This window comes from Danio rerio, chromosome 21, assembly GCF_052040795.2.
Source record: "Danio rerio strain M-AB ecotype USA chromosome 21, GRCz13ab, whole genome shotgun sequence".
Taxonomy (NCBI): Eukaryota; Metazoa; Chordata; class Actinopteri; order Cypriniformes; family Danionidae; genus Danio; species Danio rerio.
The window spans coordinates 24,117,905-24,143,712 of NC_141041.1; the positions used below are offsets into that span (position 1 = coordinate 24,117,905).

The 25,808-nt window shown below is 34.2% G+C and overlaps 1 protein-coding gene across 2 annotated transcripts in view; it reads left to right on the top strand.

Moving 5' to 3' along the window:
• arhgap42a (Rho GTPase activating protein 42a) overlaps window positions 1-25,808 on the top strand; it is a 58,083-nt gene that overhangs the window by 4,476 nt on the left and 27,799 nt on the right. For both annotated transcript variants that reach the window (NM_001202443.3, XM_087300130.1), the window contains exons 3-4: window positions 4,134-4,195; window positions 19,979-20,050. In NM_001202443.3, coding sequence (NP_001189372.2) covers window positions 4,134-4,195; window positions 19,979-20,050 — 134 coding nt within the window. The remainder of the gene's footprint in view (window positions 1-4,133; window positions 4,196-19,978; window positions 20,051-25,808) is intronic.

Sequence of the window (25,808 nt, forward strand, 5' to 3'; positions counted from 1 at the left end):
ACAATCATGGTTATGACTAACACTGGTAAACACAGACTAAGCATGGTTTTGCAATAATTATCACACTTTAACCTTGGTTATATAAATGGTAATCAATCCACCAAAATGCATAATTAATGCATTTTTTTACTGTAATAAAAACATTTATATTTTCCTGAGTGACATGACAACACTTCAAAGTCTTCTCTCTCAATTATAAAACTCTTTATGTCTTTCACAGAATAAAGTTATACCGGTTTGGTATGACTTGAAGGCGTGTAAATAATGAGAGAATGTTCATTTGTTAAACCATGCCTTTAAGCTGTAAACTGTGAAACGGCCTCTTAAACATCCACTCCTCTGTAAGCTTTTTATTTGCAGCTGTCGTCCTCAGTCACCCACAGTAACAAATAATGTGTAATAAAGCTGAAAACAGTGGATTTCTGTACTACCACAGGCTATAGTGTGACTATTCTTTATCAGACGGAGACGACTACTGCCTGGCATTAAGAAAACCATGAACCCAAACAACCATCTGAAAAAACGTTCAAGCAGTCAGAACGTTCCTTTCTGGCCCTGGCTCTCCATACTAGTCACAATAGTGTTAGATATTTAGACTAAGCTTAGTAATTTGTAGTTTAGTCACTCATTCATTTTCTTGTTGGCTTAGTCCCTTTATTAATCCGGGGTCGCCACAAGACTCATTTTATCAATTTATCCAGCACATTTTTGCGCAGAGGATACCCTTCCAGCCGCAATCTATCTCTGGGAAACATCCACACACATACACTTCGGACAATTTAGTCTTCCCAATTCACCTGTACCACATGTCTTTGGACTGTGGGGGAAACCGGAGCACCAGGAGGAAACCCAGGGAGAACATGAAAACTCCACAAAGAAACATCAACTGAGCTGAGGTTCGAACCAGCAACTCAGCGAACATCTTGCTGTGAGGCAACAGCACTACCTACTGCGCCACTGCGTCACCTAGTTTATCATGTTTAACAATAATAATGATTGTGTTAAAATTGATGTAATGTACAAAAATCTTTTATTAGTTATCTGTAATTAGAATTAATATTAGAATTGGCCGAACTGCTGTTATTTGTTCAAAAGTTTGTGGTTAGTAAAAAAATTCATAACCCCAAACTTTCAAACAAACAACACCAGAAATATTTTTATTAAATTCAATGCTAAATTGTTATATTAAAGAATATTGTCAAGTGTATCCTGTTTTATATAAAAATAAGCAGCACACTTTTTATCAAGACGTGTCTCATATAAACCAGGGGTGCCCAAACTTTTTGGTATGAAGGGCCAAAAACCAAATATCCTTGATAGATGTGGGCCGAAGAGAAATATACCAAACGTATATAACAATCTAATTCATATATATTTTTTATAATATTAAAAAATACATTTAAACTTTACTTTGAATCATATTAACAAATGCAGTATAACTTTTTAAATTATAACTTATTTCAATAAAAACATAAACAATCATATTTATAACACAGTGGAGCTTATAGCAATAACAATTAACAGTAAAAAAAAGCAACAACACGCAAATGGCTACAACAAGAGCAACCAACCTACACTATCAAGCACTGTGTGCTAATAAATGATTTTAAAAACCAGGGAAACTTCACAATCCTCAAAGAATAAATTACCCTAAATTGTATAAATCTTAAACATTACACTGTAAAAAATAAAAAAAAAGCTAAGTTAACTTCAAATTTTAAAGCAACCAGCTGCAAATAAATTTTGATTTTATTAAGCTTCAGTGGTTGAAGTTGTGCCAAAGTATTTTTAAGGTGACTAAAAGGGCTGGTTTAAATCGAGTATAATTTACAAAATAATTTGGCACAACTTCAAGTGAAGAAATCAAAATTCAAAGTCTCCTTAACTGAATTTTTTACTTTCATTGAACAAACAGTTCCAAACATGCAGCTAAATCGTTTTCTTGAGTAAATTCAACTCTATGCTCAAAATATGTCCACCTAACTTGCAAATTCTTCAAGTTAACAAGTTGTGATTAGATTTTTACAGTGTTGTAATAGTTAGTAATAGGGCCAGACAGAATCTGCTGACATTTTTTGCTATTTCTGCTCAAAATATTGTAAAAAATCTGTAGATTTATACTGAATAATTTCAGGAGTAGCATAACTAAAAAATTAATAAATGAAATAAAATTCGTAACTTTTATTTACTGATTACATTGCAAATCCATCTTGAATTCACTTATTTTGTAAACAAAGCAAGCCTCTCATATAATATATCTACTAAAAGACTGAAAATATTAGTGCCAATCATCATATGAGTCATGAACATTTTTATATTTGTAAATAATATTTCTGAAATGTATTTAAAACTGAATAAATATAAATTTACACACATTTACACAAGTAAATAAATAGACTCGGCGGATTTCTGTGCGTTCAGATTCCGTGTGGGCCTAGTAATAACATAAGAATAAATACAAATGATACAAATAAATTTTACATTAAAATATCAAAGATTGAGGTCTTAGATGTTTTAATATAAATATGTATCAGTAAATGTACACAAATAGAAGACTGTGTATTAAATAAAATAAAAAATAAAATTATAATAAAATAAAATTTAATATTTTTAAATGTTATTGTTTTGTACTGTATTTCGGGCATGTAAATATAGTCTGTGAGCAAATGTAGAGACTTTCAAACAAAACGAAACTTTCAAACAACAAAATGAATCTTACCAGCCACACAACATTGCACGGTATACTACAGTACTGCAACAAATTGTAAATATGCCAGAAAGTGAGAGCTTGTTCAAATGTGATATGGATATCTCTGCAGGATAACTATTGTTTCATGGATACCTGGATTTATGCTTCTCTCGCCATGCATCAAAGCAGATTTGTCTTGCCGCAACAAGATTTTTAAATGGCCTAGAAGAGCGTGTTTATCTGTAGGCTGAGTGCTCCTTATAGAAAGAAGTTAAAAGTAGTTCTTATCCGAGTTCCTAATTGTAAATCTTTGGGGGAGTTAAGTCTCTGGAGAATGACGAGGTGGGACCCTTTCTTATCACCAAAGAGAAAAATGCTGTAAATCCCAGGACAGGAAGTGATGTGGCCAAAATGTCCTTTGTTTAAATACAGAAGCACTGGGAATCGTTAAATAACACAACATCATGTGCTCTTTGTAGTGTCGTCAGTTGGTTATTTATATGGTATTTTTAGATTGCAGTGCTTTCTCTGACATTTCTGTTTATATCAAAACATAGCATACATCTGGATTATATTTTAAGTATCGTCTCATGCAAGCATCAAAACAAGGAATAGTCAGTAAGGACATTAATTGTCGCACTGTCACCAATGAAATAGATCTCTGTAAAACATGCAAGTTTTATCCTAATATTTTTCTATTTTGTACACATTTCCCAGCTCAAACAGGAAACGTGTTTTTTGTTACTCTCACATTTCTACATCTTGAATGTGTTGGTATGCCGTTTCTTGAATACCCCTTTGTGCATAGTTGTGGGTGGCCATGCTATTTTTCTTGCATAGCTAATATTATGTGCAGGTTTTCTTTATACAGTCGAAGTGAGAATTATTAGCCCCCCTTTGATTTTTTTTTTTCTTTTTTAAATATTTCCCAAATGATGTTTAACAGAGCAAGGAAATTTTCACAGTATGTCTGATAATATTTTTTCTTCTCGAGAAAGTCTTATTTGTTTTATTTCGGCTAGAATAAAAGTAATTTTTAATTTTTAAAAAAACCTTTTAAGGTTAAAATTATTCGCTCCTTTAAGCAATATATTTTTGATAGTCTACAGAACAAACCATAATTCGATAACTTTCCTAATTACCCATGCTTAGTTAACCTAATTAACCAAGTTAAGCCTTTAAATGCCCCTTTAAGCTGTATAGAAGTGTAAAATAAAATAAATCAGTTATTAGAGATGAGTTGTTAAAACTATTATGTTTAGAAATGTGTTGAAAAAAAATCTTCTCTCTGTTAAACAGACATTGGGAAATAAAATTAACAGGGCGGCTAATAATTCTGACTTCAACTGTATATACTTTGTCAGGGCAAAATCAGATGCTGATAGAGTTATTACAGATCTAGAGTCAACGGATTCATGATTGGCAATCTTTTCTCTTATCACAGCGCAGTCATTCAAGGAATTCTCCCAGCTGCTGAACACGGTTGAGGAGGAAAGACGGCGGCTTGTAAGTTTGCTTTGTTTTTTGTTCTTTTGTTATTGTTCAGAGAGATTGATGTCGGTTCATGTGAACTCTTATTCTCTCCATGGCTGCATGTATTTGGGCAGAAATAATTTGAAATGGTGTTACAATTTAAAATAACCGTTTGCCATGTTGCTAAATTTTAAATCAATATTTAATGCTTTGATTCACAACTGAGTTTTTTGGGTTATTGCTACAGTCTTCAGTAGGGCTGGGCGATATTGCAAAAATGCATTCTCAATGATTATTTTTTGTACTCAACGATAAATGCATTTTGATATAAGTTGTTAATGCCTCCACTTTTAAAAGAGTATCCCGACCATGACTGAATGCAGATACTGCTGGTGGGAAAGTGAAACGAGTGCGGTAAACAATACTGGGTGACGCAGCATGACCTATTTTCAGTCGATAATTTTCAGTGACCAAAAATTCGGTCGATCTCTAAAATCAACGCAAAATGTTGTTGCATATTTCTGCTGTGTGATTGGCTTTTAGGATCAATAGTAAGTAACAATGTCCAGAGCTTTATCATCGTTATCTACATGAATTTAATTGCGATTTTATATGATGTTGTTTATCGGCCCAGCCCTAGTCATCAGTGTCACATGATCCTTTAGAAATTAGGGATGCACCGAATATTCGGCAACCGAAATTATTCGGCCGAAAATAGTCAAAAAAGCCCTTTCGGTGTTCGGCCGAATAAGTAAAAAGGCCGAATAAATTTTGCCGAACAATGACGTTTTTAATGCCGTGATCAAAAAGTAACCCGCGTAGAGTGAGAGGCGCGCGCTTTATGCAGCAAACATGTCAGCAGTGTGGAAGCGCTTTAAAGTGTAAGAGAAAGAGGCAAAAACGGCCGTTTGCAGACACTGTTCTGCTGAATTTTCCAGAGGAACGTTCTCTCTCTTCTCGCCCCCTTTAAGCAGATAACAAGAGAGATAAGCTCATCTGTGGCAGACGTCATACATTTACTTGCAGCACTAAAGTGTCTTTTAAACAAAGAGGCTGAAACAGACCACGGAGTGAAAACAGCTAAAAGTGCGCTCTTAGAAGCTGTCAGCGCACTATTTAGTCAGGCGGACTCAGAACACCTTTACTTCTTTCGCCATATAAAATATCATTACTTGGATATGGGGAAAAAGCTGCGCACACGAGAAATGATCCAGGCCCAGTTGGACTTGGGAAAGCCGCTAGGTATTGGAGACGGACGGTCAGGTGATGCACAGCGCAGGAGATGAAAACAGTGCAGAGAGTAAACGGGCTCGTACTACAGATGAGCCGCGACTGTTTAGTGCTGCATCTCATGTCATCGATGAGAAGAGGAACCGACTTTCATGCGAGACAGCAGAGAAGCTACTTTTTATAAAGAAGAACCTGCCACTTTTCCTGAAGAAGTAGGCTAAGTAGGCTTATGTCTAGGACAGTTATTCATTTGTTGTCATCCACATTTTTTGCACTATTCAATGCACATTTGTTGTTGTAGACATAGTTACATTCTTTCAGCAGTCAGTTATAGGCATAACATAGGCTATTCAAGAAGGGGGGCTTCAAAGATGGCCAAATAAAAAAAAAAATTTATTTTACTAATTTATTTATTTTAAGTTATATTGTGCTTTGTTTGTATATTATCTGCTGGAATGTTAAAAAATGTTCAGTGTTAAATAAATATTTTTGAAATTGTATTTTTGTTATTTGATTTATTTCTCTGAAAAGCAACACAAAATAGTAAAAAGCAAATTTTTACTATTTAATTATTGTAATGGTGAAAAAATTGGCAAACTAAATGGAAAAAAATGCAAAACACCGCATTCGGTATTCGGCCTTCGGCCAAGAATTTCATTATTATTCGGCTTCGGCTTCGGCCAAGAATTTCATTTCGGTGCATCCCTATTAGAAATCATTATAATATGATGATCTGATACTTCAGAAACATTTTATGTGTTTATCAATCGAAAATAACAGCATTTGTGCAAATTTGTATATTTTAAGTAGGGGTTTAATGGTCCATAAAATGCATAGTTCAGCTTGATTCGCAAAGTATTGTCATGTTTAATATTTTTTCAATATAGCAATTGAAAAAGAATGAGATAAATAGAAAAATGTTGTATCTTTGCTGAAAAAATATAAATCTAAATGCAAATATAAATACACCCGTGAGAAGTTCTCCAACCTGTTACGCAATTGCAATTCAGGCGTCCTGAGTTTGAGTCCCAATTCATTTTAAGTTGATTTGTATAGTGCTTTTTACAACAATTATTGTTTCAAAGCAGCTTTTCCCATACCTTTTTGCGATGTTCTCCTCTCTGCTTCTCTCTCCAACTTTGCTTTTAGTCCAGCTACTGTCCTATCTGATTAAAGACTAAAAAATGCTTAAATTGAATAAAAAAAGTGCACTGAATTAGTCTGAATGATTCAGTTGCAAAACTCATTCACACGAATAAACCGTTCGTTCTTCAAAACATCTTATTCGGTTTTCCCACAAAAGCAAAGCTAATCAAACTGTGATGTAATTGTTCATTTATGTATGGGTTACACAAGTTTAATATCTCAGTGATGGTTGTAAACACTCCACATGATGTGGTCTAGTTCAAAAGTGCCACAGATGTTGGTAATGAAGTAGCCATGGCGGTTGTTTGCTTTTGTAGCCGTTTTCTTTTTATTTTTTCTTAGATGTGGTTTTGTTCACACATACTTAAAGCTTCTAGATTAGTGGTTTAGCACTCTAAGAGCTATTTTGAGTAAGCGGTTTATTCATTATGAGAAACAGGCTGTCTACCGAAAGGTGCTTTCTGTAGACCACCACACTTTTTAGAGGAAAGCAAATGAGATCAGAAAATGCTAATGAAATATCACTCAATCTGCTCCTATGAAATATCAATGGCAGCAGAAGAGCATCTTCATTGGCATCAGCTACAGTTGTAATAGGCAGTTTTATTGGCGATATGCGCAAGGCAGTGTGTTGCCAGGGAATATTCCTGGCATTCGCTGCTGCAGCTGGTGGATCATTAGTCATAATACAGCAGTGAAAGACCTCACTGGACAAACAAAGCTCCTCTGTGCTTCTGCCCACATGTCAACAAACACTGACTTGTGTTTCTTTTAGAGATGCAGCGGTGTGTCAGCCACTTAGTTATAGCTGCAGACTTTTTGATCAAATTGAAAAAAATAAATAAATACAACATGCTTCATGTAAAAGGCACTGAATTGTATAATCCAGCCTTTTTCTCTGGGTCACATTATAAAATTTCTGCCAGATCACAATTAAATCTGTGCAAAACATTATTATATTATATTATATTATATTATATTATATTATATTATATTATATTATATTATATTATATTATATTATATTATATTATTATATTATATTATATTATATTATATTATATTATATTATGTTAAATTATATTATATTATATTATATTATATTATATTATATTATATTAGGAAAATGTACAATATTTTGTAACAGTAAACATGTCAGGCTAAATAATTCAAATAAATCATTGACTTCTGCTGTCATTATTAGTTTCAAAAGCACATATTTCTTTACAACACATAAAAAGACATTAATAAAACTTAAATGTACCACAGTATAACAGAAAATATTTTAAAACCTTGACTTTTTCAACTACTTATCCCATGCCTAATCCAATCCATGTTCACTGAAGATGTTTTGTCAATTGTTTAAATAAGAGACATTTTTATAACTATCAGTCTTGGAATCAAAATTCTACCTGTTCTTTCCTAGTTTCTTTGTTTGATATAAAATATTTATCCCGAATTATTCTATGAACAGAAGTTTCATATTTATAACTGCTGCTTTTATATGATATAGAAATATTTTATGAAATCATAAATAGGTTTACTGTCATTTGATAAATGTAATGCATCTTTGCTGAATAAAGCTAATAATTCCTTCTTATTGACTCAAACTCTTCAATACTACTTTACATATTTGTATCTGTTTTTGGCTGCAATCAGCCATAAATGATATTTAAATACATACAAATAATGTCGAGTTGTCTTATAATTAGGGATGTCCGGTTATGTGGAAAAAAAAAGGTATTATTTGAAAGGAAATATCAGTGTCATTATCAAAACATTTTCCATAAACAAGAAAAGACAATTGCTGTTTTAATTAAAAGCAATTCCATGCAAAGTCAACCTTGCCATGAAAAAAAAACATCACACCAAAATAGCGAAATCTTTTCAGGTTTTTTGTATCTGCTTTTATTTTACAGTACTGTAAAAATACTCAAAAATGTTTCTGTCAGTGTTTTTAAACATTTATATTTGATTAACTTTTTTAAGTCACAAAAGTGCTAATTTCACATCTGTCACTTTTTTTGGTCACATAAATAGCAAATGTTTATTTATTTAACTCATTTAAAATATAAAAAAATGTTTACAGATTGATATTTTTCTGATTCTGTAAAACTGGGGTTAGTAGTTTGTGAAAATATAAACAAATGTTTCGATATAATGTACTTTCTCTGTGTATTGTTTCACATGTTACGGCAAATGTCACTGCTGGAATTGCTCATAAATATTTAAAAGATTCCAAGATTTCAAAGAAAATTCACAATTCTCAACACCAAAGCAAAATGGGACAAATTATAAAAAAAAAACATTTCTGGCCTTTATGGAAAATAATAAAAATAAATACAAATGAAATAAACAAGCTTCACTAAATTAAACTTGATTCAGTTCCAATTAAAGCTGTAAAGTCATTCAGTCAAGAACACTGTGCGATTTTCTCCTGGTCTTTTGTTGTTTGATTAATAATGACAACACACTGTCCCTTTAAGAGCTGCGTGTTTCTGATTTACGGTTACACTACTTTTTATTCTTAACCTGTTATGTTCATTTATAAAAACATTTACAAAACAAACAACACTGTAAAAATGCAGGGTTCCACACAATTCATTCATGTTGACCCACCACAACTGGATTAAATTAGCTAAACACTTTTAACAAATTTATGTGGATTGAACATAAAAAAATTAAGTTGTCCCAATGAAATCTCAAGAATTGTGTTGTTTTAGCTCATTTTAAATTAGTAGTTTAAACAACCAAAAAGGTTTATGTAAATCATCACTAAGCACTATGTTTTGACACATTTTTACATGTATTTGAGCATTTAGGTGCCGTTTAAGCTGAAAGATGACCTAACATGTCAGTGTTCTGCTTGTTTCTGAGGCTGGCCGCATGCATAGAACAGCACACACGTTCTCTTTCGTGTTTTAAATAACGTGATTGAAACTAAAGCGAGCACGTCTGATGCTGCGAGTCACGTTACATGATGTGAAACTCAGCTTTGCAGATAAAAGAATGCAGACTGCTGAAAAGAGGGCGGTTTATGACACTAATATAACTGTTAAATCTTGATTAATGTTTATTTTTCATAATCATTGGTAGCCAAAAGATTGCAGTTTAGTCATGTTTAATGTTAAAATTTATGTAATTACTCATAATGTACTAAAACCTAGCCCTAGCCTTAGTTATTATAATAATTATAAATCATCATTTTAGTCCTAATCTAAAACTAAAGTCTTATAAAAGTGAAACCTAGCTATTAACTGTGACTGTAAGACAGCAGCCTCTATTGTAGCAGAGACAATCAGTTCTATTGTGTCTTCTGGGCTTGTGTCTGAATGTCTAATAAAAACGCTGAGGTCAAACCTTAGGTCATCCACACATGACACATTGTGTTGTTTGGCTCATACCTTCTTGTGATTGCTTTTCCAGTCCCCAGATCACAACATTGTTTCCTTTCTCAGCGCGAGACCTGAGTAATGCATCCTTGCGCAATAAGTGTCATGGTGACTCAGTCCAGCTTTATACATTCATGTCCTCAGCTTAAGCTTAAAAACAGGTATTTTTGCTTTACAACACAATCCAGTCGAATTTTAAGGCCGGATTTAGTTTCTTAAATTTTATGTTTGTTCTAAGAGTTTCTTTGTTTTTGCTGTTGCATAAATAGCTTGATTGTTTTCACACATTATTAAACTCCGATTACAGCAGATGGACAAATGATGGACAAATGTAAATTATTTTTAAAGTCCTCTTTTAAAAAAAATGCACTTTTACTAGACAAGATGAGATTAAATTGTCAAGACCTGCTTGTAATATTCCTTTTACCATCAAAATTAGATATTTAATTAATGGCATAATCTACCAGGAAGTGACATCATGGGCAAACAACAAAAGCAAACATTCTTTTGTTGTGTTTGTTGGTTGGATTTATTGTACAATAAGCCGTCACGTTATAGAAACCTAAACTGTAAAAGATGCTGGGTTCCACACAATTCCTTCATGTTGTTTCAACACAAATTGATTGTTAACTTATTAATTTTTATGAATTTAAGTGGATTGAATGTAATGCAGTGAAGTTGGTTTTATTATTTTGTTCATTTATTGTGTTCATCCAGTTTGATAAAATCAATAGAGATGTCCTAATCAGGTTTTTCGCCCTCGAGTCCAAATCCAAGTCCTTTGATTTTGAGTATCTGCCGATAAAGAAACCCGAGAAATTACTTCTAATACATAAAATAAGAATTCAGAATAATGAAAAACAGATCAGGATGTTTCTTATTTTTTATTCAATTCACCTTATTTTAACATTCAACAACTCTGTTAACAAACAGAGCTCCTCTGTGAGGTAGCTTGAACAATCAAGTAATAAATAACATCAATTCTTTACTTTTGCACTTTAGTGCAACATTAAATATAAAAAAACTAATATAAAAACAAATAGCACCTCAACTTAAATTACCTGCCCGGCAATCCCAAGTTTTCATGGCAATTTACAGGAATGTTGTCGTCATTAACTTTATAATACCTCCAGACCACAGACATACTCGTGCTTTCTGCTTCAAGCTGTTTCTGTCTTCTACTTTGCTGGCATTTAACCAATAGCGTCTCTGCAACAAAGTGATGTCACGCCGCACATGTTGCAGTTTCTGTGTGAAGTCAAGAACTAGGTCTAACTTTGTGCCACTGCATAATAGTATATGTTCGAGTCCTGATCGGGAGGTAACGTCCGTTTTCAATCAAGTCTGAAACCATGTGATCAGGTCCGATTTACGATCACTTGATCGGATCTGGAAATCACAAAAAATTACTGAAATTTGGAATTACTTACAATTGGAAAGAAGTTTGATGTTGTTGAACAAGTGATCAGTATCTAAGTTTCTATACCTATTTTTATGCTAATTCAGGAATATGGAAGAAAAGAAAAATACTTAATATGATCTCAAAGATGTGTATACATATATATGTTTTTGTTCAGTTTAATTTTATTCCATAAGAAAAATGTGCAAAAACTATGATTGATTCACATTTAATTTAAGTTCCAGAATTCAAATGGGCAAGATGGGATACATTGATGGACAAACCAGTAGACCTGCTACATTGCACAACATCTGAAATGTTGCTTTGGCCATTTCTAAAATCCCTTCAGCATTATTACCTTCCAGAACTTCAGTGTGTTTATTCAACACTCTTGAGCAGCTGCACTTCCAAATATCAGTATTTTTTGCTTTTCTTCTTCTGATGCATAAAAAAGTAGTTTATTATAAAAGAAGGCAGGCTCACAATGACTTCTCCTAACACAACAAATTCCATTTTTCTTGATTTAAAATATTTGCTACCAGTTTATCAGGAAGTGATGGTTTGTTCTCTTTTATTCATCGAATCGAAACTTTATTCGAAAATCTTTCATACGATATTTCAGTTTTGTGCATAAATTTAATTAGCATCTTTTGATGGAAACATAGCTAATGAGATTTCACACTATATTTCAGTTATGTTAGTTGTCCTGATCTTGGTTTATATGATTTATTCATCAATAGTCCATCTAGTTTAAGAAAAGTATAAAAACCTGTCATTTATTATCAAAATGTCATAATATGGTTGAATAAATGAAACAATATGGGTTCTATATTAATGATCTATTCTAGGTACGGCACATGGTGCAAAAGCATTAAGGCCATGTCCGAATACACTTTTGCTATTTTAAGGATGGAAATATAAGATTTGCATCCCAGCGCAGGGTCTAACAGGGATGTGCTTATTCTCTTAAAATTAAGCACAAGTTTACCTTGTTTTGTACATTGGATTCCACTTTAATGAAAATATATTGAACAAACTAGGTTATTGTAACCATTAGGAAGAAAACAACATGTTTTACTATAGATTTTAGAACTAGGGCGCCGCCATCTTGGAATGTCGCTGTGTCTGACGTCATGGGCTCTAGCACCAGATCTGTGATGCTCGTCCACAACTTTCTGCATTGTGTTAAATCAGGCTGTCCAGTCTCTGTGTTCAGTCCGTTACACTCACAGACAGGCAGTCTGGCAACATAGTACAGAGAGTGAATCAAAGCGCATCAAATGATCGGTACTTAAAAGGGAAAAAAGAAAAATAGAATAAATATATATACTCTTATATTAGACACACATCTGATGCTTGTATTTCCAGCAGCTCCACACCCACAACTTCAATCATTGGATTAAATTAGACTTTACAGTCTCCTTTACTTCCACTGTATTTGTTTAGTGGAGGGAACTAAACCAACCCTGTGACACAACAACATTTGTTTAATATATTTTCATTAAAGTGGAATCCAATGTACAAAATAAGGTAAACTTGACTGAGTGCTTCATTTCCCCTTTAATGGGTTATGGGTGTGTTTTGGGCATAACCTGCATTAACAGGGTGTTCGCAGGGTCTTAAAGTACTATTAAATCATAAATAGTATTTTACTTGGTATTAAATTTAGTATAATTTTCAATTATGTATAGTTTTATGCTGAAGTTTTTCTGAATTTAATCTGTGAATATTGGTGAGCTGTGTAGTTTACCAAATCGATAAAATCTTGCTGTTTTGTCTACTGCTGTAACCAAGGCAAGACCTTTATTCCTGCCGGTCTATAGACGTGCCCTTGTGGAAGATTGTCAATTACCATTTTTATTAATTATGTCAGTTTAGACGAAGGCATGCTTTATGTAGCATATTTTCACAAAAACAGATCATTTTTACATCATAATATTTCATTATCAGCATGGTATAGAGCACATAGACTTTTTTTTGCTTTCTAATTTTCTAAAATATGGACTTGGAAAATCGCAGTCGGCCATGAAAAATGAAGATCAGTGTCCTTATAAGTGATTTTTACAATCTGTATTTGGTAAATATACATGTTCCAAAACAATGTTACCGTTTGAAAACTGAAGTGGCATTAATGTCTTTAAATGTATGCAAAGAGACTTAAAAAAGAGCTTAAAAGGTATTGAATTTCACTCTCTGATTACTTCATATGCCCTGATTAAACCTATCAGACTCTCATTTCCCATTCCCTAAGAGTCAGTTGCATCGCACCATGGCACATTTGCTATTTACATAGTGAACTTTGTAAGTGAAAAAACTGAGAGAACAGTTAAACAGATCATCTGCAGTGTGAGAATAAAGAACAAGCCTCCTCCATTCGGCCTCTTTACTTTCCCCTTACTTTTTACTCCTTTACTTTCGTGGAGTAAGGAAACGATGCAATTTACTCCTCTGAAGACATCTATTAGCCTACATATTTCATTTTGTTTGTGAAGCGCAAGGAAAACGGTTTCAAAACTGTTCCTAAATTGAGTTCTAATCTCCATCAAATGAGTAAACAATAATAACGAAATTTAGTTTAAATAAAAATTATATTAAAAATTAATTATATTTACTTAATTATATTCAAACACACGTCCTATTCTTATGCACCATATTGTGATGCATACTGTACGTCTCTAAAACCCGACAGGTGGACAAATCTAAACTTGTTTTAATTCAAGCAAACAATAATATGGATATAATAAATAACACTACTAATAATAACATCATACACATGCAAATTGTCATAAATAAACTGAAAAAAGCCCCTTAAGGTCAAGAAGGCATGGAAATTAACTAAAAATTACTGTTGCGCTGGTCTGAAAACAGCACCAAATCACGCCATACATGTCTTGCGCCTTATTGCACCGGGTGTATGATTGGGTCCTATGTTTCAAATGGTTAATCAAACTTTTTATTTTCATACTGTAAGTATAGCATTCTTTTGATAATCAAATTATAACTAATAAAGGTTTGAGTTGTAACCTTTTCTGTAAACACCCCCAGCGTGTTCTCTTCAGAGATACAAAGTTCAAAATCTGCATAACTAGAAGCAACCCATAAGTGGATTACACTCATAATGTGTCAAAACCCAAAGGAAAGACTATTAACTTCAACATGGAAACACTTGATTTGCTCAAGAGGATATTAAATATGTTGCATTGGCTTCCAGATCCTGCATCCAGACTTCAGTTTGAGTCGCGTCTATTGTTCATTGAAGAAAGCGGAGCGGGTCAGCAGAGCTGTGTGAAGACCCTCAGGGGGAGAATTAGCCAGCAACCTCCTACAGTTTCTTTACTTCCTGCAGACCGTGGCCGTGTTACGCTTCAGTCTCACAGGCTCCTGCGCTGGGCCTCTCAGGATGACAAACACCTCCGTCAAGCTGAGAAAGTCCCCGAGGGCCTTTTCATTCACAGACGTACAATAACAGAGCCGAGGGGTGAATAACTCCCAGTAAATGCATTGCCCTCCCACAGGGCCGCAGATGGGAAGTGCTGTGTGTTACTGGAGCATCATGGCGAGACAGTGAGGTTTAAAGTCTGTGGCTCACGTAACGGTGAATCACTGAATAAACACAACTGGCGTGTTTTATTAAACGTCTGCCATTGCATTCTGCCAGATCAGTAGACTGTCTCGTATCCAGTGGTACTTTCATCTTAGGCCCTCTGCCAGTGCGATCTGCTTTAAGTGGGAGGCATTTTCCCACATGATGGATTGGACTGATGTAAGAAGCGAGTTTCCTCTTTGGCTAAAAAAAGGCCATGGGAAGTTTTGACGGGAGAAACTCTTGAGCAAATAGAGTGTCTGTCTGCACCCAGCAGAGTTATCTGAAGTGCTGAAAAGTGTTTTGCTTTAATCAGTGCTTTTTTGTGCTTGTGTTAAGTTATATGGGGCTTTTTTGTTGTTGGTTCATATAGAAGTACATAAAAAATACAGTGCATCTGGAAAGTATTCATAGTGCTTTACTTTTCCCACTTTTTTATGTTACAGCCTTATTCCAAAATTCCAAAATGTTTAAAATTCCAAAAATCCATGATGACAATGTAAAAAATATATATATTTTTTGAAATTGTTGCAAATTTATTAAAAATAAAAACCTGAAAAATCCCCTGTACATAAGCCTTTGCTCAATATTTTGTTGATACACCTTTTGGCAGCAATTACAGCCTCAAGTCATTTTGAATATGATGCCAAAAGCTTGATACACCTGTCTTTAGGAATTTTTGCCCATTTCTCTTTGCTGTACCTCTCAAGCTCTATCAGGTTGGATGGGAAGCGACAGTGTACAGCCATTTTCAGATCAATAGGATTTAGGTCTGGGCTCTGACTGGGTCACTCAAGGACATTCACAGAGTTGTTGTGAAACCACTCCATTGATTTTTTGGTGGGGGCTTTGGGTCATTGTCCTGCTGGAAGATGAGCCTTCGCCCCAGTCTGAGGTCAAGAGCACTCTGAAGCAGGTTTTCATTCAGGATGTCTCTGCGCATTGCTGCATTCATCTTTCCCTCTGTTCTGACTAGTCTTCAAGTTCCTGCTGCTGAAAAACCAAACAAAATCCCCACTGGATGATGCTGCCACCACCATGCTTTACTGTAGGGATGTTATTAGCCTGGTGATGAGCGGTGCCAGGTTTTCTCCAAACGTAACGCCTGGCATTCACTCCAAAGAGTTCAATATTAGTCTCACCAGACTAGAGAATTTAGTTACTTGTGGTCTGAGAGTCCTCCAGATGCCTTTTGTTAAATTCCAGACGGGGAGTGGCTTCCATCTGGCCACTCCACCATACAGGCCTGATTTGGTGGATTGCTATGTACCTGAGCTCAATTTAGAGCTTCATGGCAAAGGTTCATGGCTTATGTAGATGTGATTTTTTTTCAGGTTTTTAATTTTTAATAAATTTGCATTAATTAAAAGAAAATTACATTGTCATTATGGGGTATTGTGTGTAGAATATTGAGGAAATAAATGAATTTAAGCCACTTTGAACAAAGACTACAACATAAAAAAATATGGAAAAAGTGATGTGAATACCCGTATATTAGTGCTGTGGTTTGGGGAACTATACATTGTGAGTGATGCAATTAAAGTCATTGCTGTTCTCTAATATGTTTGAATTCACTTTTAATAATTAATATTTAAGACAAGAGAATAAAATGGGAAATTTTAATTAATAGATTGTGTTGAGACTAGAGCTGCAACTAACTTTTGTTTTGACAATCCATTTGTTGAGTGATTATTGTTCGAATTTAAATAGCTGTGTAAATCACATTAATCAGATAAACCGGATTTTAAAATCTAGGCTTATTTATGTGACATTTTGCTTATAACTATATAAAACCATAATTTAGCACATGTATAAAAGTATACTTTTAAAAAAACGCAAAAGCAACCTACCGAGTTTAATTTTGACATTTAAAAACTTAAATGAAAAACAAAGATGGTTTTGAATGGAAGTGAATGAGACGGAAGTCTTAAGCCAAAAAAAATTTGCCCACTCATACGTGAAGAATAAGGTCAATGGTATACAAATTGGGACGCAGAAATTGACTTCCATAGTCATTTGTTTTGCTATTATTAAAGCCGATGGGTCCCAGCAACCAGCGTTCATCAAAATATCTTATGTGTTCAACAGAAGAAAGAAACTCATAAAGGTTTAAAACCACACGAGGCAGAGTAAACGATGAGGTAATTTTCAGTTTTGGGTGTACTATCCCTTTAATGTGGCCACTTATAAGTCACGTGCAGCTCATCTGTCTTATGCTTATAAGCCTGTCATGTATGTTTGCGTAAGACAAGCTTGTTTGACTTGCTCCGTGCATTGCAATAACAATGTTACAGTTTAAAATGACAGTCCAACCTTTAACATGTATCATAGATGCAGTAAACCAAGCTGGAGTTTAGTCTAAATATGCTGTTGGTTTACGCTATACAGCAAGACTCAGCTGTGCACCATGAGCTCAACAGGAAATGCACTCATATCATAAAAATGAAGTTGTCACTCACACCCTTTCAAAGCCTGCAGTGTACATCTGGACCTGCTCGGAGTCGGTACATTTCTATTATTTGGAAGTGCAAATTCCATTAATGTTGATGTGGGTGGAAGGAGCTCATAGAGACAAACGGTGAGCGCAGGCAAACATGTGGAACTGATTTTGCCTAATTCTCCAGCGAGACATGAAGTCCTCCACGCTGCGCCTGGGAAAGTGTATAAAAGGAACTAGTGTATGTAATTGTGTGTTTTTCCAATATGAGTGCCTACATGAAAATGGTACTAATTATAGCGCCGTTATTTTACAGTAAATAAAAGTAATTCCCTTGGATGGCGTTCATGCTCTGTTCACCGGCTGTTAGCTATTAGCACAAATGCACTGATGTCGATGAGTTCACACATTGAGCTCCACAGTATTGAGTGTTGTTTTAACACTAGGGGTGGGAAAAGTGGGTTAATTGTAAATAAATTGATTCACTCAACTTTTTCAATATCTCTTTTTGAGATTTTTACAATGCAGATTGTATCAAAACATCTTAACACAGAAGTTCTAGTAAACTAAAACTGTGTCAGTCCTGTTTTCAGAGTTGAAGTTCAGTTATTTCAATTCAGTGTGGTTTAATTTTTACTGCTTTAAGTCAAAACACTGAAGAGCAAATCCTTTGATGCGCAGCTCCACAAGTCCCAAACCAAGCAAGATGGTGGTGGAAGTGAGGAGGAACAAACTTTACCAATTGTTGAAAGTGAAGGAAAAAACCTTGAGAGAAACCTGACTCAGTTGGGCACAACCATTTCTCCTCTGGCTTAATTTGTTTTTGAAATTATTGATATTATTGATTATAAATGTACTTCAAAACAATATTAATGGGACAGTTCGCTCAAAAATGAAAATTCTGTCATCGTGCCTTCACTTGTTAACTTGTATTTGAGTGTCTTTACCCTGTTGAATACAAAAACAGTTAGTACTTTAGCACTCCATTTGTAAATTTAATCGAATTCACGTCCAGTATGCTATGCATTGTGGGCAATATTAGCCGTTGAAGTATTTACTTTGAATTTTGATTGAAATGGTCTCGATAAAGTCTCTAACTTTGGAATACTTGTTTCAACTATGACTTTGATATGATTCGTAGTAAATATTTATATTGTACTTCTTTTTGACAGAAACAAGGTATTTAATTAACTGTCTATTGGTGAATGTTAATATTTGTATTTGCAGCAGAGGTTTGATATTACTGGAATGAAAGATGTAGGACTGTTGTGCATTTTATTTTAATTTAATATCAGTTTTGGCCTCCAATTAAAAATAATGAAAGGAAAATAATTGAGATAAAGCAATTATTGCATCATATCTCATCCCTTTACATTTTTTTTAACCGTACATCATAGTCTCTTTGATTTATTCTAATCAGTTGGTCTTAAAATGACTTAAAAAGTCTTAAATTTCCAAAACGTGGATCAGGGTGGGGCCAAGTCGGAGCATTCACTCTGATCCCCCAGGCTCTGTGTTACTTGGAGACATTTCAAATTGAACCAAAACAAACGATTACAGTTGGCTTAAGATTGGCAATGAAAATTTAGGAAATGCAACGTGCAGAACCTGGCAATTAAAAAAAAATTCCAAAGTGAAATTTTAGGTCTAAAAAAGTCCTAAATTCACTGAAATATTGTGATGTTGGTCTTAAATCATTTTAAACAGGTCTTAATTTTGCTTTACTCAAGTAAAGCTACTCAGTCAGGCCGGCATCCATCTAGTGACCAACAATAGATATTTTTTATATTTTAGGTCTTTGTTGCAAAGTGATACAATTCACAAGAGCTGTTAGACATTTTTACAACAAATTCCCAAATTAAATTCCCTAATCTGGAAAATCAATGACAAAAACAATTCCTGTGTTTCTCATTATAATACTGGGCCATTGGAAAAAATCCTTAGTCTTTAACCCTGTAAAAGTCTAAAATTTAATACCTAAACTCTTTGAGTGTGACTCAGAATTGATTAAAAGTAATATTGAAAGACTTGATTAAACCTGCAGGAAACCTGTTCTTAAGTATTTGAAACAATATAAAAAGTCAGTATCACACTCAATTCTGACATCTTTTTATTTTAATATGCTTTTAACTTCTTTTTCAGTGCAACTTTGTTCATCTTTTATGTCCTGTTTTATTAGCTTTATATTGAAAGATTCAAGCTGTCAAGTTTTTTTTCAAGTTTTTTTTTTTTGTATAAAGTAACAGTTGTGGTTTTAAAATGTGTGTACTTGTGTAGTTTTTTTTTATTTCAGATGATTTAAGGAATCATTATTTTGGTAGAATTATTTGCTCATTTTAACTCCATAATAATGATTTGATACCATAAGTTGATACCATATACATCCAGTATATTCAAGGAAACTGTGAATGTTCAAGTGTTTTCCACAACTATTTTTTCTCAAGTTGGTTTTAGTATTAGTTTAAATACAACAACCCTCTTTCAGTCCATTTAATGCTAAGCAAACATTTCTCTCAAGCACTATTGACTATTCTGCAATGATTTATTACACAGCTAAAGCTTTTCAGTAGATAATTCATTGGTAATACGTCATACATGACTGATGGGAGGCTTTTCTGCTGCCTTTTCAGATACAGAACGCCGATGATGTCTTGATCACACCGCTGGAGAAGTTTCGCAAAGAGCAGATCGGAGCGGCCAAAGTAAGTTCTTAGAGGCCCATTGTGAGTTAATGTTGTACGTGTCAGCGGAAAGTAATTTTTACCTACGCCACGACAGGATCCTATACGGTCGGTATAGGTCTCTGAAACCCTGCAGGAAAGGGGGGAAATTGCAAACACCTGTTGAAGACGAGAGCAGCCAAATTATAGCCAGATACTGTAATGGGACATTTAACAACATGAAACGATCAGAGGGCACGTTTTAAGCAGACTCTGGTTAAAGCTTGACTCTTTCGAGGAGATTAGCTTGTTGTGCTGCTGATCTGTGAATGTGACCCTTCAGCTGGAGCTCTGCCTGTTGAGCTCAAACATTCAGAGCAAGAAAAGAAAGAAAAAAAAACAGTCCATGCCTTATTTGGGTGTATTGGCCCAATGCTTTTTAGAAGGAACTCGCTCAACTTAGACATTGAGACGTGATGGAGGCCAAAGGGAATGGCAGTCCGGCTGTTCAACCTCCTGCAGATGTGTGCATGCGTGTTCAAAGCAAAACACTCAACGTCTCAGTCTCACGGTCAATTTCAAATTTGGAATTGTTAGAAATGAAAAAAAAAAATTTGTATATTATAAATGTTTGTAATGTTTCATAGTTTGTTTTTGATAAAAGGATCTCTCCAAGGCTGAATTTTTTTGAATAAATGGACACTATGGCCCCATTTACACTAATGCATTTTCGTTTTAAAACGCATAAGTCTTGCTACGGTTACGCCCTCCGTCCACACTACGCCGGAGTTTTCGAGCGACGAAAACGGAGCATTTTGGAAACGCTGAAGAGCTCGTTTTCATTCTAAAATGCTGCTGCTCCATCTCAGTGTGGATGGGGAAAACTGAGACATCTGAAAATGAAGACGGGACTGCAGACATTCACCTCTCTGATTGGGACTTTTCCTCAATATTAAGTAGCCTACACACACAGTTCAGTCCTGCATCCTCTCTTTGTAAGTTCAGACTTTGCAAGTTTGATATGGACTCCCGAGGACATGTCGGTAAATCTCCAAAGGTAACAGTGTACTTTATAACCTCATTCACATCATCCTGGATACGTACGTTGTTTCACTATCTTAACAATCAAATTAAAACATGATATAAGGAACTGCTATTTTCATTTTGATGTTAGCAATTTAACAGACAGCAGAAATGTTGAGGCGTCGTGTTGCATATATGAGCGTCACCTTTCATTTTCATTAAAAATACAAAGCATGCCCTCTCTTTTGCTGAATATCAGTTTTAATAATCAATAATGGTCATTTTAACACTATAACGTACAATAAGTTTATACATTATAGGAAATAAAGCCAAACAATCGATCAATATACAGAATGTACAAGGTTACATTAATTAACTTATCTTCGCGCTCAGCCAAAACACAATACCTTAGAACAAGTAATAGATGCGAAAGACCAAAGTCGGGAATATGTCGTTAGATATAGACAACAAGAAGAATTAAATATCATGTTTAACAAATATAATGAGCTTGTATCCAGCGGTAGATCCTTAATGAGTAGTTTGTCGAACACAGCTCTCATCTGGCTAGATATGCTGCAGCGCATGCCAGAGTGTGTGTGTGTGGTCACGTGATGTGCGTTTCCAGCAGTGTAATGTGGACGGAGAGTTGTTCAAAAACTCTAGTGTGGACACGGACCGTTTTCATTCTAAAACACCATTTTAAAACTAAAACCCACTAGTGTAAACGGGGCCTATGTAATAGGTAGGGATGTCCAGATCCATTTACTTGATCAGAAATCGGGCCCGATCAAGCGGTTTCAGACTCGATTGGAATCGGACGTAACCACCCAATCAGACCTCAAATAAATATATATACCGTATGTACTCTGGTTAAATTAATTAAATTTTACACATCTATCATTATGCGGTAGCACAGAGTTAGACCTCTTTCTTGACATCACTTTGTTGCAGAGATGCTGTTGGTTAAATGCTGGCAAAGTATAACAAAGAAGCAGGTTGAAGCAGAGAGCGCGAGTATGTCTCTGGTCTGGAGGTCTTATAAAGTTGATGACGACAACATTGCCATAGCAAACTGTGAGATATGTAAACTTGGGATTACCTGGCAGGTAATTTAAGTTGAGGTGCTATTTGTAATGATATTAGATTTTTATATGTACTGTTGCTCTAAAGGTTGCTTTAAAGAGTTAATGTTATTCATTACTTGATTGTTTAAGTTACCTCACAAAAGAGCTCTGTTTGTTAACAGAGTTGTTAAAGGTTAAAATAAGGTGAATTAAATAAAAAATAATGAACATCCTGATCTGTTCTTCATTTTTATTTTTTTATGTATTGTAGAAGTATCGGATCAGGTTTAATATTTTTGTTTAATTGGTGGTATTTTTTCAAGATTCTTTAATGAATGATATAGTTCAAAAGAATACAAATTATAACTGTTTGTAAAGGCCTTTGTCACATTTAATTAATTTTAGGTTTTGAATAAATATTTAAAATTTAATATGAAATGCTGAATGGTTATATATATTATTTATTTACTTATTACATATTTTCTGTTTAAAGGGGTGGTCCAGAGTGTATTTTTAAGGCTTGGCTGTATTTATAAGATGCAAAGCAATTTGTACTCATGCTTCACTTGTAAAAAATCATGTGTAGATAAGCATGTGTAAGCAATATAAAGCGTTCACATATCTTTTCCAAGTTTGTAATCTGACATGTAGAACTCAGGGAAAGCATAGAGAGACACTGCATGCACTGCTGAAAATTGTGGGTGTTTACAGCGTTTTGACTGATAAATATGAATTTGTAGCTAAATTGTTAATGGTGCCAAACAGCATTTCCTGTTGTTTACATACTTGTTTATATCCTCGCTACAACATACCGCTAATGCTAGAAACTGTGCACGTAATAGACCAATTTTAACAAATAAAAACTCTTACAGATTGTAGCTCAAAATCCACAGCTTCTGCTAATATGGTTGGAGGACTTTTAACTGAATCCAGCACGGAACTAAGAGAGATTCTGGAAGCTGTCCTTTCAAATGCTTGCTATATATATATTTTTTGAATTCTCTGGAAAATAATTTAAAAAATAATTGTAAGCACTTTTTTCTTTGTGTTGTGTCCTTAAAAGCCAAAATAGAGAAACAGAACAAGCTCTGTGGTAAAAGCAGCGTTTGGACGGCATTTTAGTTTTCTCTGCTATAACATTACATCTTCGCTGCACAGGGTGTATGCTCATGGGGAATGCTGTAACCGGAAGCCATTGTGATCTCACTAGCCGGGATGTATGTTTTGTAGTCTCCAAACTTCGTTCGCTGTAGGCTTTGCTAAGCTAATTCTGTAAAAGCCAAGGACAAGGTCTCTCTTTGCATTGAACTTTGAGCATCTTACACTCAGGGCTGCTGTTTATGTTCACACAGCTACATTACACATCAACTAAGTTTAAAATGTGATATCGTAGTGGACCACCCCTTTAATGTATTATTTATCATATAAATACGTAATCACTACAAATATTATCCCAATTCACTCCTTTTGGATACGAAACAGTAAATCACTGTAAACAATCTTAACCCAATGCAGCAGAAAAATCTAGTCTAATTTATTGAGATGCACCTATATATTATATAATTTTGTAAATTATTTTTGTATTTGCATATTTGGTGTACTTTATGAATGTATTTTTAGTCTCAGCATGACTGGAAAAGCACATTTTATGTCTCAAAGCAAGCAAAAGATTATTACATATACAGTACAGTGGTTACACGATTACAGAAATATGTACTCATGTTCATCTTTTAAAGTGTTTAATAAATGTGATTAAAAACAGTGCCATTAATACAGTATAATAAACATTTGTTTCACCATATTCATAAAGATTTATTTACAATTTAGATGCTGTCAGTACATCAATATTGTATATGTTCAGTGTCTTGGAAATCATAAGTAAATGTGCATTTACTAGAACCACACTCTTTAACATCACTGTTGCACAATATATCATTAATCTATATCTGCCGACTGCCGTTGTCGTTCAAAGATATTTTCCCCAGTAGGTGACTGTATATCCATCTTTTTAAGAGCCCTGAACAGAATAAGCACACATTCCTCGAGAGAATGATGTCATCTCCAGCCTGCAGATGTACACAGAAACTGGACTAAGCATGGCAGAATGAGATTCCTCCAGTTTGTTGTTTGGCGAGCTCAGTCTGCGGTTCAGACGTGGTGTCCATTAGAGGGTCATGGGAAAGGTTGAGCTGATGTCAAACAGGAAAAACAAACAGCTTCAAACTGGTTTCATTTGCAGTCTCCAGAAAGCCATTCTCAGTGCTGGAGGTCTGCAGCACAAAATAGTAAATGGCTGCCGTAAATGTGGCCACAGGAAGTGAGGGTTTGTCTACTGTAAACATCTTTTCTCAGCCTCATTTAGAGCCATAGGATGTTTCGCAGAATTGGAAAACGTTTAATGTTTGTTGTTTTGTCTTTATCTGTGGTTACATGGGTGCTCGGAGTCATAATCTTTATCACGCTCAGGGATGATGGTACTGCGGTGACTAATGAAGTGTGTAAATCTCACGTGGGTCTCACAATGCTCATGTCATGTTCTGTTGTGCTTTAAGTAGCTGATTAGTCTTTTGGTTCCTTTTTGCCTGATTTTGCTGGTTCATTTTAGATGGTCAGATTATGATGAATGTAGTGTTTTTTATGTTTTTAAGATTGAAAGATTGTAAACAACAATAAAGCTCCAAAGAAAATGTTTCAAATTTTTAGGTTAGGTAAAACTAAAACATCTGATAACATTATTTAAAAATTATATTACTTTTATTCTAGTAAAAAAATGTATTATAAAATATTGTTAATACTACTACTACTACTACTAATAATAATAATAATAATAATAATGACATTTGAAATTTTACATTTTCTCTGGATTATGATTTGTAGTTTTGTTTGAATAGGAAAACTGTTCTGTAAACTACTGATGAAATATCTTTAAATAAATTTAAAAAAATAGCCAGTTTCAGCATAAAAAAATACTTTATCAGAGATAATAAATTGGTCAAAAACATTTGTTGTTCAACCCCCAAAATACATGTCTACATGACATTTTTATTTGATATTTGGAAGAAAGGCTATCAGACCTTTATATAGTAATATAATAAATAAACAAATAAATATTATAAACAAATCTTAACATTGGCTTCAAATCCAGACCTCCTAAACAGTGTTGGGGAAAGTTACTTTTGAAAGTAATTCATTACATTATTGAGTTACTCCTCAAAAAAGTAACTAGTTGTGTTACTTTTTATAGTAAGTACTGCATTATGTTACTTTTGAGTTACTTTTTATTACCTGGCTAAGGCTGAACTTTTATCAACGCACTGTAAAATGTACACATACATTAAAAAAACACCTCAAAAATAATATTTTAGGATAACGTTATCGGAGAACTTCCTGACCCCCAGAGCTATACATGCTGTATAAACAGATTATTGAAGGTTGAAAGCAATATGTTTGCTACTTTTGTATAATTTGTCTTTAAGTAAAATCAGTTTCCATTGAGACAATCCACTTTTTCTTTTGTTCAATGCGTTCAAAATACTGAACATGTTCTCTCATTGACTGTGTGGTTTATTGTGACTTCTTTCATTTTAATTCAGAATTTATTTATTTTTAAAGCAAATTAATTAAACTAAAAAGTAACTTAAATTTATATTACTTATTTTTTAGTAATACATTACTATACTCGTTACTTAGAAAATTAATATTATTACATAACT